Genomic DNA, 14,223 nt, shown 5'->3' on the forward strand with positions numbered 1-14,223 from the left:
CAGAAAGCAGGGTGGAAATAGAGTAAGGTGTCCTCCCACCAAATATGAGTGTGTACTTTGTGGGTAGTTTTTTTTTAAAGGTTTTATTGCAACAGTTATGCAGTTGTACAAGTAATACATATTTTGGATTCAAACTCAATCAATTTAAGATATTTTTGTATAGTAGAAAGAGACACACTTGCACATTTTAATCGAAGTACCAAACTGGTTTAAGCATTTAAAGTAACAGTTAAGCCACCATTATAGTATGAAATAAAACTGATGGAATTAAATACAAATTACCTACCAGGAAGAAATAACAAGTCATGATAATTATCAGATTATTTCACAAAGTCAGACTTAGAAGCAGAGAGGAATTTTAAAGAGAAGAAGAATTTTGAAGACATTGCTAGCAAGTAGTTCTCAGAATAGGGACTTTGCACAAAATAAATCATAGGGTCTTAACATTACTGTAAAGCTGAAACACCAGTGTGAGACAAAACACAAAGGACATGATGTAAGAGCAAAAAGATCGACCACTCAAACAGAGGTGTGTGGGTGCTTTCTGAGTCATTTTCAACCACGTATCTCTTAAATCTTCATCCTTACATCTTGTTATCGCTCTCTACACTTTCTCCCCCTTTCTGCACCTCTGTGTTGTCGCCAAATTACAGATGGGTCCTCTCCTGGCTCAGATTTGTGGGGGTCATCTGGAGGGGACCCATCAGCTCTGCAGTACCTGTCAAGGAATTTATTCTTGCAGTCAGTGACTGATGCAAATAACTTGAAATAACAATGAAATTCTCTGTGCCTGTGTTTTTGTACCTGCAGCAGCATCCTCATGTTGGTTGTTGTTCAAGTTCCTGTCCCTATTTGACAGCAGTCCATCTGTTCTGAGCTGTGAGCAAGGAGGAAAACAAGCACTCAGAGACACCTGAGAAATATCTGGTAATATTTCACATTCACTTAAACACCAAACTCAATAAGTGTGCAGCCCTGCAGCAGCTGCCGTTAAATATTGTCTGCAGTAATGGGCCTTTTGTCTCCTTTCACCTGCTCTGCTCCCAAATTGACTCTGAACAGCAGCCTCACGTAGCTGAGGACGAAGAGGAGACTGAGGAAGATGAAGTTACTAGACACTCCCACCAGGGCTGATAGGAGAGGGAAGTTGAACAACAAGTGTCTGACATAGAAAAAACAAACAAAGAAAACCATCATTACAGTAATTGTGATGTGATGCTAAGAAGGCTGCTGTTATCCCACTTTCTGTCTCAGTTGGACTTCTACGCCAGCCGGTTATTTACAATAGGCTAATTTCCTTCAGAAGCCCACAGAGAAAATATCTGAACATGTTGCATTTACTCCACTATGGGCTGTAAGTGTAGGTGGAGACATAGGTGGAGTGAGTTTTTCCAGAGAAGAAACGTGTCTTGTGGCACCAGTCATTGAGTTCTGGTCTTATTAGGCTGCTGTCAGTGGAGAAATGTATGTCTTCCTCCCCTGTGATAGATTTTCTGTGTCGGTGTTACAGTAAAATAACAAGGCCCTTACTCTTTTGAAAGAGAGGTCTAACTCATTCTCTTGAAATATCTCAACATATTATATTGTAGAAATCTGCACAACTGATTACAGAAACGATTGCAGCCTCACTTTCTGCTGTAGGTTTACAGAATATGGATTTCTTTCTTGTTTCATCATCAGATATACTGTATGTATGCTACTTCCAGATCTGTTATAAAGCATGGCATACACATCTTACCTTATACCAGTGAAGTGAGCATGAATATAGAGCTGAGATGAGTAGATCTGCACCTTGTTGGACATGATCTCAATGACGGCTGTGACCGAGGGGGCATACTGTGCACATGAAGACAAACATATTAGACTAAATACAAAATACCTGCTTGCTGTTTAAGCAGGCTGACACATGCTAACACACTCACAAAGCAGTGCACGACTCACAGGGTCGTCGGTGTAGTCTGAGAAGAGCTCCACCTGCAGCACTTGTTCCTGCTCAGCGACTCCGGTCAGAAAGGCCGGGAGGAACAGCAGCGTTCTCAGGTTCATCATCAGGTCTGAATGGTATCGCAGCATGCTCTGACCACAGCAGGACAACACAGTCAACCAGACATACACACCCGGCCGGGCAACACAACCTAAAAAATGTCATATCCCCAGAAGATGTTTTCAGTGATGTCATGATGAATATTTAGGAAAGGGTGATTGATGTTGTCATGGATGCAAAAGCTTTACCATCTGTATAACTCAATGATTTGGTTGTGTGCTCAGTTTAATGACAAAAGCTGATCTCAGTGCAATACAGTAGTTAAGCAAAGTTCCGCTTTTTTCTAAATTAAAACATTTCTTTTTGCTTTGACTCAGTTCTAGGGTAAGTTTTGAGGCTCTACTTTGTAGCAGTGGATTTGACTGAAATGTGTTTTAAATTGACAATTTTGTAAGGCTGATTAGTATATATAATATTCAAAACATATCATTTATTGCAGAAATGTCACAAAATACAGCTTTAAAAGTACTATATCAACCCCTTTGATGTTTTTCTCAGTGTTTCATAAAGTAAGTTAATGATGACATCCCCTACACATCTAACTTGAAGATCGTTACTCCCACCGTGTGTTTGTTGTATCACATGTTCGTCCTGTCATCTCAAGCACTGAGATCACCTTTGGTTGCAGTGGAGCTCTGCAGCAAGCATAAGCAGCCCTAATCTGGCCCCGACCAGGCTGTGTGATTAAAAGTTATTGTGCGTCAGCACTGTACTCACAAAGCGAGAGCTGGAGGCGGACAGGAGTTGTCTTGCCTGAGAAACACACAGCAAAGCCACCATGAATCACTGGAGTTAGCATGGAGCACTATTAGATTGTACACATATGGCCACACATGGGAGCTGAAGAAATCAACAACTCACAGAGCGAGCAGAGGAGGCAACTTGCCCTCCATCCCGAGAGAAACAAGTTGTCTTAATCATGAACATCCCCAGCTCCTGGTTGGTGGGAGAATCAGGCATCTCCAGCTGCAGAGACATCCGATAGGCCTGGCCGAATGTCAGCACCTGAATTTACATTTTAAGGAGATTACACTCCTGGGAATAGAGATACATACAGTAGATAGGCCTGTAGATGCAAACACACACATTCATACATACATGTTTCTTATTCCTCATCAGAGAGACGTTGGCCACTGGATAAGAGCACAAAAAAGAGGCAGGAGATTCACAGTCTGCCCTGCAGACAAAAATGTGAATGACTGAGTGAAAGTAAAAGCAAACACACAGAAGCTACATTCTTCTGTTTTTCTGATTCAACTGGAGAGGACTTCACATACACACCTGTAGTAATAGTGCACAGGTGAGGAAAAAGTCGCCTTGGGCATGTAAGAGTAGTAGAAGCTGCCATATAAAAAGGCAGCGATCCAGAGGAGCAGGACGACAATAGAGAACACAATAAAGCCCTGTATAACTCTCTGACGGGCACGTGACATCACCATGACAAAGGAATCCCGGAACCCTAGCAACGTCTGACCAATGAGGACTGAAAGTTCTCCATCATCTCCTGGACGCAAATGACTTCCTTGATCCATGAAATCTAAACATTAACAAACAATATAGTAAAGAGAACCTTTTGAAAAGCAGATTAGGACAGGGCTTGTCAGGAACAGCTGAACAAACACTGATATAAAGACAACATTAAATAAAAAACTCAGAAAGGTGAATGCAACCACATTACAAGCATGTTTTAAAAGGTGAGTGTAAAGAAGTAATGGAAAGGATCATACTGGCTTAGTTTGGCAAAGGTCTAGAGTCTGTCGTTGAAATGTCTTGAATGTCATCCAAAATTTTATCTGGTTCTTGTCAACATTTCCCTGTAAAAAAGAGAGAGATAGAGCAAGCATTGTCTGTTTAATGTCATAAAAAAAAGTGTGGATGATGATATTATGATCTCATGAAGCCTGAGACACAAGCACCACTTTGACAATACTGAGAGCTGTGAAACCACTGAGTCCAATCTCAGTCACAAGCAGAGGAATTTCACATCAGATGACTCAAACAAACTGTGTCAACAGTCAACTGCCGCTCTGACTGTATTACATGTATCTAGAAGCAAAGAAGCAACTAAGAAATGTGTATCAGTTTGTTTTGACACAATATGTATTGTGTAATATTGTTAGTGAATTCATGATATATTTATTAGTATTCCTCAGTGGACATCACGTGTCTGTAAAATGAAGCTGTTCATTTTCTAAAGTTCAGTGATGGAATGTAACATTAGTAAGTATATTTACTCTGTTGAACAAATTTGAGGTACTTGTTTTAACTTGAGTCTTTTCTTTTCATGTCACTTTCTACTTCTACTCCACTACATTTCAGAGGGAAATGTACTTTATTTCACTATAAATATTTGACAAATTAAGACTTTTGCATACAAAATACATGAAGAGCTTATATGTTATAAATTAAACTACCTAAGAGTATAAAGAGCTGAAACAATTAGTTGATTAATCAATTAGTCGATTGACAAAAAACTAGTTTGCAACTATTTTCATATTCGTCAAAAAACATTCATGGTTCCATCTTCACAAATATGAGGATGTGCTGGTTTTCCTTTTTAAACGTTTAAATCATTTTAATTTATTAGTCAAATAATTTAGATTTAGAGTTTTTGACTATTTGTTGGACACAACAAGCACTGTGAAGGTGTCACAGTGGCCATCTTTCTGCATTGAGTATTTTACTTTTCCTGATTATACTTACCTGGTATTAGTACTTGTCCTTAAGTAAATGATATGAATATTTCATCCAACACTGCTAAAGTTTTAATATTTAATAATTAAAAGAGGAAGGGAGTTGCAACTTGCTCAACACAATGACTCATTATTGAAAACTGACATGAAGATTTTCAGATCAAAAGTTATGCTGCCAAGGATTATAGTGTGTGGATACTTACTAAAGCATTTTTAATTCAAAAATAAACTACAAATTTCTATTTAAACATCCATGTATCCAACAGCAACATGCCTGCCATAGAACTCTGTCTTGTTATAAAAAACAAAATCTTACCTTCAGTTTTCTTTTGGCAAACTGTTAGGAAATCACTTCTCTTTTCCCTGAAGTCTATTTCTCCACAGCTTGACACTGTCTGGATGAAATGCTGTGAACAGAAACCCCCCCCAATAACTTTAGCTGCTTAAAGCTGCCTTTGGATAGGGTTTAGTCCACCCCACATGAAGAGAGATGCTGCTGCCAACTGGAACAGAGTTCTTAGTGTTGATCATGACCCTGACAACAGGGCCGAGGCTGGAGAACTAGAGTTCATACTAGAACTATACTTTATCCTACTATAGCCCCATTATATAGTTTTGATTTAGGTGACGAAAATGGAACAACATTATAGAAAATGTTGTACTGTCGTGATATCATAACTCCCTGTAAGAATATACTTCGTAATAGGACTGCTTATATATGGTTATTATTTTGTTTTGGCAATTGTTAAAAACAGATTGATACATTGCCTCTACAATGTTGGATGATAATTTGACCTCATGGGAAACTATTTTTTGACTTTATTCATTCCTTGTATTTTTGCACATCTAAACCTAAATGGCAAAAATTTTCACGTGTTTGTGCAAAGGTATCTGAAGAGAATATACACCCAGTTGCAATTTACTTGTAAATTCCTTGGTCTTACAACGTTCTGCTAGCAAAGTAAAATGGACTGTTTTAAATGGTGGTATCACATAAACATCTGGTGATCCTGCATTGTATTTAGAGAGTCTTCATTCTAAATCGCCCAGACATTCCCAATTACCTGATAGTATCTTAAAATCCATGTAGCTACTGTACAATAACCTATGTGGTATTTAGTATAGCCTATTAAAAACATGAAATATGTAATAACAGAAGGAAATGACCATGATATGTGAATTGAATGAATGGATACAAATGTTTTGTGACCAATCATTTATTACACTTTGATAGATAAACATAGCCTACAGATTGTATTTTTAAAAAGTTCACAAAAGATAATTAAGTAGAAGCGGGAGAAAAATAAAGAATAGAGGGAACAAAACATCGAAAGGCAGAAAAAGTAAAAGAGTAAAATGATCTCTCACCAATAGGGGGAGACATCCTCTGGCGGAACAGAAAAAAACCGCCAAAATATCTTGCAGCGTAGAAGAAGACGCTTTCGTCCAATCACACGCAGCGACTGGCGCTAACCGGAAAAGGTCCCATTTTACATTTAGTTTCACAGAAGCGTTTGGAAAACTGCTGAAAGGTGATGTTGGAGTTATGTTTCTCAGATCAACATTTAAGTCATTTAACAACGTGTTTAATAATGTTTAAGAGGAGCTGATAAAACACGCTAATATGACAGAATCTTTAATAGAGGGGGCATGCTGTTTTTTTCAAGGGAAAGTCTGCACTGGTGGTTGTCAGAGCTCCCAAACATCACCAAGCACTCATTAACCAATGAACAACTTCTGATAAAATTCTTTTTTCCTTAAAAAAACATGTCAAAGAAGCCTTCAGAAAATTGCATTCATCATACATATTAACAAACTGCCTGTACTGTAATTAATTACAGTTAGTACGATCACATTAAAGGACACGGTTATACCTAACCTGTGACATGCAGTTATTAAATTATAGTTAACGTTATTCTGATTGGAAAAATAAATACTTCTCTGTTAAAGCCAGCGTGTTAATTCGGGGACAACCTTTATATGTCTCAAATCACAGCAAGACATTTTAGGTTCAAATAGAATACAAGAGTGTAATTTGTTGTTATTCATGTGTTTGTCCTCTTCGGTCTTCTGGTTGCAGGATGTCCTGTAACACCAGTGTTACTCGTGTTAATGTGTCATCTGTTGGCCAGGCACAGCGAGCTCCAGTCCACCTCCTGCCCTGTGAGATTGAACACAACGGGCCGGCCCAGGTCTCACAATACCTCACTGCTACCACGAAAGACTGCAAACTAGGTACACTCAACAGAGGTTCGCCTCTACCAATAAACTAACGCTAATTGTTGACTGGTCTAGTTTGCGCTTAATAGAAAACAGTGGCGGAGAAGAAAAAAAACAATAAAAAATAATCTCACAAATGATCAATGATGTGGTAGTTTTTTTTCTCTCATTCTTACAAGATTCAGGAGAGCAGGAAAGTGATTAGGTTCTCAAAAGCTTTACGGTGACCATGTTTTAATTGGACAGATTTACATGGATAATATGTCAACATGACTAGTCTGGCATTGCCCAGACCTATCTCCACAGCGCTGTGGAGTAAGGTCTGGCCCCTCCACAAATACATTCCTGGATAGGACAAAAAAACACTCTGGGTTGTTTGCATTTCTTTAAACCAGGCCTGCCTTGTTGCATGATCCAATTCTTTGCCAAAACTTGCCATTTTCAGCATGTATCTTGCTAGCTCAACGTTTGTTGTTGTTTCCCAAAACGAACAGTTTGGCGATTATCCAGTAAATGAAATGTCGTTGATCCAGACTACAACATGACAAGCTTACACTGGTTATGAGCCATTTTATGCTTGTAACAAATGGTCCAAATATGGGACATTTAAATGGGGAATAATATCCAGCTGTTTGACCCGCCCAAGATTTTTGTGCTAATTATGAGCTGTTCTTTAGTTTTGGAAAGATCCCAAGTCAGGATGGGTGTTTGTTCCACCATGATCATCATGATAAGAGAATGGATATGTTATTTTTCTTTACAAATAAATCAAAACAGCATTACCATGCCAAATGTGTAATCCACAGATTTAAAAAGGTGTATCTCACATTTTATCCCACAGTAATTTTTAATGGGCGGTAAAACTGTCTCTAACAACAATCCTTGTTGTGCATTTTTCTTATTACAGAGAAGACAGTGTCATTCAGAGGGCGTGGGTTGAAGGGGCAGGAGCTCAGCTGTCCACAGGGCTACACCGGCTTAGTGCTGAAAGAGATCAACAAGCCTGGTTCTGACCAAGAGGTAAACATCACTGATGTCATCTTTCACATCACAAAAACTATCCAGCTGACCAGCAGTCTGAGTCAGTCAAATATGAGGCAAAGCACTGACTGCACGGGGCATTATTTAGATTTTTGTGCGGGTGAGGATTTTTTGTTACTAAGTCTACATAATGGTAAATTATGTGTGTGTCCAGGACAGGACAGTGAAGGTATCCTCAGTGTTTGACAAGCTGACCTACTGGAACCTGGAGACGCCTCCGAATTCTGACGATACAGTCGTGATGGCGATGGATTGGCCAGAGTTGGCTGAGGCAGTGAGTTCCTTTGTTGTGTGGCTGACTTTAAAAGGCTGTTAAATCTAAGACAAGACTAACCTGCGTCACGCAGTAATTGTTTTTCAGTTTAATCACTTTAAACACGTCAAATGATCAGCGGCTCGTCTCATTAAGCAGGATTAAAGCGCCAGCTCTTTTTTCTGTTCCAGAGAGGGCTCCACACTTAAGTACATTTGTGGCGTCCTGGTACACTGATTTTGTTGTGAGGGGATAATCAAAACCTAGTCCAGTAGACCGATTTACCAACAATCACTTAAATCAAAACAGTTGTTTCTACAGCCTAATAACTGTTTGTGTGTTTTGGCTCCTTTTTTTTGTTTCGCTTCAGATTAACAAATACTGTCGAAATTGACAAAAGCAGCTACATTGACAACAATATTTCAATAGAATATCATTTTGTTGGAATTCCTAACCAAATGATATGACACAGACAGATTTGTAAGTGGACGCTGATTTAATAATATAATAAAAACCAAACTGATATTTTGTCTCTTCACAGATCCACGGGCCAGTGGAAGACTGAAGATAGGGGCCAAAACTTCTGCTCAGGGGGGGCAGGTTGGTGTCACCTCAACGTGTTAGGAATAAAATATATACAGTTTGCTGGTTACTGGCTATAGCAAGTGAAAGAAACGCTAACACGTTTAGTGTTACTATTGCAGAGTAATAAGTTACAGATGTAATGTTTATATTTTTTTATGATAAGTTCTTTTGTAGTAAATTTAAATAAAAAGATAATGTTGACTGAACAACCTGTGTGATTATGTGATTCACTGAAACAACATGTCCACATTGTTTCTACTGAACAGTGTTTATTCACAAGGTAACATTTAGATTTTGCACACTGGCTACCAAGAAACCCTCGAAATGATCACTGACTCAACTGTCCCTTCTGAGTATCCAAACCTCTTGGGTTGGTATAGTAATACCAATCAATTTGTATTAGTTCATAAAGAAACTGTAGTTCCAAAACATGTACAATGGGGTTAAACTGTCATTCAGGCACATTTAAAGAGAAAGCAGAATTACTGCATTTGTGTGTTCTTACTGTATATTCTGTCATATTACAGGAGAAACACCTCAGAGGGAAAGGTGACACAGGCAATAAGAAAAATTAGACACAAAAACGGTGGATCCCCAAACTTGTTCACCCTCCTCCCTCACTTCCACCGCTATCCTACCAGGACACGTAGGCTGGAAGTTGCTGTAAGAATTTCTCCCATCTAGCGGTGAAATTGTATATGACAACCAACTGAATATTACTGTCTAGCCCTTCCTCCTATGGTGGCTGAACCCAAAATTCGCTCTCTCCATCGTTTACACGCACCTGTTCTAGCCACTCCAATATTAACTTTGGTCTTGTTGCTTTGCCTGTCGCGTTGTCGTTTAAAATCTCTTTTTGGCCTTCCCTGGCGAGTAATCTCTCCCTGGCATTCGTCACGGTGCCAATAGGTGTAAGAGGGCGAAAGGCGGAGGTATGTCCCTCTTTGGCTAATGTATTTTAAAGATAGAGGCGCTACATGGCTGCCGTCATTCGAGCGACCTGCTCGTATGTATTCTGAATGATTCTAAATGGCAGATTTTACGCTTACGAGAATACTTTGATTAGTAAGTGGAAGTAATTACACATGAATGAGTACATATTTGTGAAAGAACAAAGGGGTTTTTGCTAAGAATCAACTCAAAAAATTAAACAATGTAGGTTTAAAGAAAAATTACACTGGGTTTCCGATGCCGATCCATAACCGATGCCAGGAAACGCTTGTTAACAAGTTAATCTTGTTGTAATTTTAGAATTTGTGCAGGTTGAAACTAAACTGTACAATGCTACAGTACTAAATTTACAATCAGTCAAACTTTGCTGGCACTGAGTCACACACTGAATACATACAAATTACAATTCATGTACCTGATATAATAAAAAAACTCCCTCATTTGTGGTTTGAGTTAATATACACTAAGTGTAGGACGTCACACGGCACACAACTCCTTGAAACATTTTGGAACATCTCCCGAAACTTCTAACAACAACGAGGTTTTTGTATACACATACAAATGTATGAAATTAATATAAAATGTATTAATAAATACCAAGCCTAAACTGTAAATGCCTTTTAAATGTTTAAAAAGAGTAGCACAATAGCATAAAACCAGATCAGTTCTAGGGTTCTATGGAGACAACGGTCATACATGAACATAAAACGTGTTAGTTTGATGAATAAGTGTTGATATCACTGTCACGTTGCTGGTGTTTACTCTGAGTTCTTGTATTTCTGTACTAGAATAAAAAGTCTGGGTGTCTGCAGGGTGACACCCAAGACAATATTTGGAAGAAATAGAAAGATGCCACCTTAGGCTTTGGGCAATTTTCTGACATTTTATAGACCGAACAAACAACTGATTAATCCAGGAGATTCCAACACAAATTAATTGAAAATGAAAGTAATTGTTAGTTGCAGCTCTTCTCGATTTAGGTTTAAATGTAGAATTAGAGTTAAAGTTAAGGTATGTGTGCATAAGTATAGAAATACAATAGTGTGTGTGTGTTTGTGTGTTAGCTAAGAGGTGGAGGTGGTGGTGGTGGTGGTGGTGGTTGTGGGGGCAGGGAGGGCTCCATGTCTGCCTTGTTGCGTTTAGCTGGCAGTGTGTGGTCATGAGCTTTGCGTATGTGTCTGTACAGGTCGCCTGATTGTGTATAGCTCCGGTAGCAGTAGCGACACTCATAAGGACGTTCGCGTGTGTGCACAATGGCGTGGCGCCTTAGTGTGTATGTACATGAGAAAGTCTTTCCACAGACTCCACACGTGGGGACGTCCTCCACAAAGTTCCCCATAGAGTCCTGGAAGTCCTGGAAGTAGGCAGAAGGGTCAGAATGCTGCTGAGCTGTAGACGGAGGAATGAGGGCGAAGGAGGAAGTGTCCTGGGAGGAAGGGCCAGCACCGGAGGAGGAAGAGGAGGGAGAGAGGGGGAAGGAGTAGTCATTTGAATGGGAGGTCATTTGTAAGAGGCCCTGTGGGTGGGAGGAGAGAAACTGCGGGCTGTGCAGCTCTTCTTCTTCAAACTCATCGTCTACTTCATTCACTGGTTCTCTCGCTCTGCTTTCCTCTTTCTCCTCCTCTAGCTCTTCGTCAGATATAACAATGGCCTCCACTTTGACTTTTACATTCTCTCCATCATTGTCATCTGTCCTCACTCTGCCCATGAGACGGTGAGAGCTTTCATTTCTAACGGTGGGTGAAGCTCCCATATTCCCCTCAGGTCTCTTAAGAGTTTGGGTCTGAGGAGCAGAGTGGAAGTCTAAGTTTTGGAGTGACATAGCACTCTGGATTTGAATCTGAGGAAGTGCACGCCGTGGTGGTGAGTGTGTTGGGCTGTGTGAGGTTAGTGCTGATGCTTGGATTAACATGACCATCTGTTGTCCTCCGCCTGATGTGCCTCTGTGGTCAGCCTCTGAAGGTTTCCTTACAGAGTCATCACGTGGCAGTCGGGGTACATAATGTTGGGGGCTGGAGCAGAGGCTGGATCCGGACTGGGAGTAAGTAACCACTGACCGACCACTAGCCTGGCTCACTGGCACCCGGGAGGAAGAAGACGAGGAGGGCTGCTGGTTACTGCTGTGGCTGGTGAAAGAAAGATAGATATACTGTAAACGGATTTTTAGTAACACATCATAAAAAATGTCCATCAGTACACAGAGCAACAACCACTCCTTACTTTTTCAAGTTAAAACAGTCTAATAATCCACAACAGACCTGCACCTGTATGTCTCAGTGGTGCTGCAAGGACTGCTGAGTGCCGACCCCTCTCCATGACCTCCAGTCCCCAACGTGGCGTTACCTCCCGCAGACCGGCCTGTGATGAGGCCCTGCACCAGCTCTCCGCCTGGAGGCAGCAGAGGGGCGTCCATGCCTGGCTGCGTGGTATCAGCGAGGTCAGGGCTCAGAGGAGTCTGAACTCGTGCTTCTGATGACCCCCCACCAATCCTCCGCTCAGACTTCACAGACTCCAACTGACTCCTCTCTGCCATTCTAGATACTGATGAGAACGGTGCTTCCATGGCGACTGGATTTAAGTGATCTCCCGCCATGGCCTCCACCGGCTCAGCTCCACCGTCACCCCCCACCCTCCCTCCCTGCCCTCCTGGCACCAGCGCTCTCTTCGGAGCGAGTGCTGTCTGCCTCAGCCAGAGGCCCCCGTCTCTGGAGTCGTCTCTTGCAGACTCTCACCACCTCGTTCATGTGCAGAAAGCTTGCAGCCGCCAATATGTCCTCCACTGGTGGAGACTCGCCCAGCTGCAGCACGCCTTCATAGACAAAGTCCAAGAGCAAGCCAAATGCAGCAGCCGTGACAATGTCGCTGTCGAGTGTGACAGAGCTGCTGGTGCCATTTCCATCAATGACCCCTTGAGGGTCGGAGTAGAACATGTGGAAGAAAGGCGAGCAGGAGGCCAAAACAGCTCTGTGAGCCAGGAAACGGGATGAGCCCACCAGGACGCTGCAGTCACAGAGGAAGCCCCGCTGGCGCTGGGAACGCAGAGCTGACAGCAGCTGCTGGGAATGCTGGGGGAACTCCATCACCTGAGCAACAGAGACGATCAAAATGAGAGAGGCGTACAGAGAAAATGCTGCTGCCCCTGAAATAAATCACTACAGACAGCTCTGTGGTCAGCTGCATAAAGTATCTTGAAAAGTATTTTTTGATAGTTCTCTTGTGATTTTTTGGGAAAATAATGACTTGCGCAAGTTTAACATTCCGTCATCTCTCTTGGGGAAATATCCATAAAGGGTCAGTTCATCTAAATTACAAAAAACATGTTTTTTTCCCCCACACTTTTGGTTATAGTTGCTTTTTTTTTTCTTCCTATTTTGATGATAAGTTTCCCATTGAAATACTCGGAGCTGGTGATAATGGTTTTAGCAATGGCATACTCTAGGTTTCCCATCCCACAAAGTTGAAGGTGATTATGGCGTACCGTATAATTTACTGGCATTTGATAGGGAATTTAAAGAGAACTTTTAACTACTGGGTACCTATTCTAATATTATGGGGTACATGCGTGAACATCCTCGAGAGTCCAATATGCTAGATGTTTTTTTTTTTTTTTATAACTATTGCCTGTCTGAGGGGCAGGGCGAAAAAAAAGAAAACCACCAGCTGCATGTAGTAGGGCACTAGCCTGAAGACAGTTTTCTAGCGCAGTCTATATGGCGCTGCATCGTGTTTTCTCCACTGGAAGGACACCCTAAAACGCACCTTAAAATGTTTGTTGTTAACCCCCCCCCCCCCCCACCCTTTTCTATTTTGGGTGAACTAGTTATAGTTAATAGTAAATAGGAATAACATTTTTTAAAGCAGGACACTTACTGAAAGTAACTTACTGTCACTACTATTGACAGTTCAGAATCATGTCATCACATCAGTTAACGTATCTAACGTTACGTTTCCATGGTGACCTCCTGCCCTAATAGTCTTCAGTCCACTGGCAGCTTCGTCTCGTCTCAACACTATTACACAAAGAAGAAAGCCAATGGCACGCGAGTGAGAAAAACAAATATGGCAAACAGCATGATTTATAATAGAAAACCCAAATTGTCCCAAATGTCGACATTACCCAGCAAGAACAACAGGCAGAAAACCAGCAGCTCCAGCTCAACTATGCTAGCTAACATTAGTTGTTAGCTCAGGCACAAGGAACGCCAGTAACCGCAGTTTTTGTTTGGATAACGTTATATCGATGGCATGGGTTGTGAGTTACCGTGAAATGGTCAGCACACATTCTGAGTTGCGATACCTCATATTTTTCGTGAATAAGATGAATATTTTCTTACCTGCAGCTGCTGTCTGAGTGATGTTTTCTTCCAGGACAAAATGCAGCTTTTCTTCTGTAGTGCCAGGGACACCGCAGCTCCGCCCGCCCGCCACAGTGCCAC

General features: G+C 41.1%; 3 protein-coding genes across 6 annotated transcripts; 1 reads left to right on the forward strand and 2 right to left on the reverse strand.

Annotated features, from left to right (window-relative positions):
* Nucleotides 1-66: 66 nt before the first annotated feature.
* On the reverse strand, nt 67-5,216 carry LOC144524869 (seipin-like). Of its 4 annotated transcripts, none has more exons than XM_078261381.1 (11): nt 5,054-5,216; nt 3,772-3,858; nt 3,326-3,581; nt 3,143-3,221; nt 2,906-3,049; nt 2,762-2,797; nt 1,942-2,076; nt 1,739-1,836; nt 1,033-1,162; nt 805-877; nt 67-718 (listed from the first exon to the last, which is right to left on the reverse strand). In XM_078261381.1, exons 3-11 carry the CDS (start codon nt 3,574-3,576, stop codon nt 648-650), a joined length of 1,017 nt encoding a protein of 338 aa, XP_078117507.1. In that variant the 5' UTR covers nt 3,577-3,581; nt 3,772-3,858; nt 5,054-5,216; the 3' UTR covers nt 67-647. The 4 variants fall into 4 exon arrangements, with proteins under 4 accessions (XP_078117507.1, XP_078117509.1, XP_078117508.1 ...); XM_078261383.1 differs by lacking the exon at nt 5,054-5,216 and adding an exon at nt 4,941-5,030; XM_078261382.1 differs by lacking the exon at nt 5,054-5,216 and adding an exon at nt 4,748-4,818.
* Nucleotides 5,217-6,188: 972 nt separating this feature from the next.
* On the forward strand, nt 6,189-9,045 carry rnaseh2c (ribonuclease H2, subunit C). The gene is made up of 5 exons (XM_078260474.1): nt 6,189-6,269; nt 6,818-6,972; nt 7,865-7,977; nt 8,153-8,272; nt 8,793-9,045. Exons 2-5 carry the CDS (start codon nt 6,819-6,821, stop codon nt 8,814-8,816), a joined length of 411 nt encoding a protein of 136 aa, XP_078116600.1. The 5' UTR covers nt 6,189-6,269; nt 6,818; the 3' UTR covers nt 8,817-9,045.
* Nucleotides 9,046-10,649: 1,604 nt separating this feature from the next.
* Nucleotides 10,650-14,208, reverse strand: zbtb3 (zinc finger and BTB domain containing 3). The gene is given in 5 exon segments (XM_078260472.1): nt 10,650-11,913; nt 12,052-12,416; nt 12,418-12,870; nt 13,658-13,797; nt 14,122-14,208. Coding segments are annotated over 3 exon segments (1,881 nt in total). The 5' UTR covers nt 12,868-12,870; nt 13,658-13,797; nt 14,122-14,208; the 3' UTR covers nt 10,650-10,847.
* Nucleotides 14,209-14,223: the final 15 nt, after the last annotated feature.

The sequence above is a fragment of the Sander vitreus genome, chromosome 10 (assembly GCF_031162955.1).
Source record: "Sander vitreus isolate 19-12246 chromosome 10, sanVit1, whole genome shotgun sequence".
Lineage (NCBI taxonomy): Eukaryota > Metazoa > Chordata > Actinopteri > Perciformes > Percidae > Sander > Sander vitreus.

What these genes read in the sequence shown, in the direction of transcription:
- LOC144524869 (XM_078261381.1), bottom strand. Translation starts at nt 3,576, where the DNA reads ATGGATCAAGGAAGTCATTTGCGTCCAGGAGATGATGGAGAACTTTCA. An exon ending in TGATGAGGAATAAGAAACAT is followed by an intron (nt 3,050 to 3,142) that starts GTATGTATGAAT and finishes ATGTAAATTCAG; the next exon opens with GTGCTGACATTCGGCCAGGC. An exon ending in TCAATTTGGGAGCAGAGCAG is followed by an intron (nt 878 to 1,032) that starts GTGAAAGGAGAC and finishes CCTTGCTCACAG; the next exon opens with CTCAGAACAGATGGACTGCT.
- rnaseh2c (XM_078260474.1), top strand. Translation starts at nt 6,819, where the DNA reads ATGTCCTGTAACACCAGTGTTACTCGTGTTAATGTGTCATCTGTTGGC. An exon ending in CACGAAAGACTGCAAACTAG is followed by an intron (nt 6,973 to 7,864) that starts GTACACTCAACA and finishes TTCTTATTACAG; the next exon opens with AGAAGACAGTGTCATTCAGA. An exon ending in AGCCTGGTTCTGACCAAGAG is followed by an intron (nt 7,978 to 8,152) that starts GTAAACATCACT and finishes GTGTGTGTCCAG; the next exon opens with GACAGGACAGTGAAGGTATC.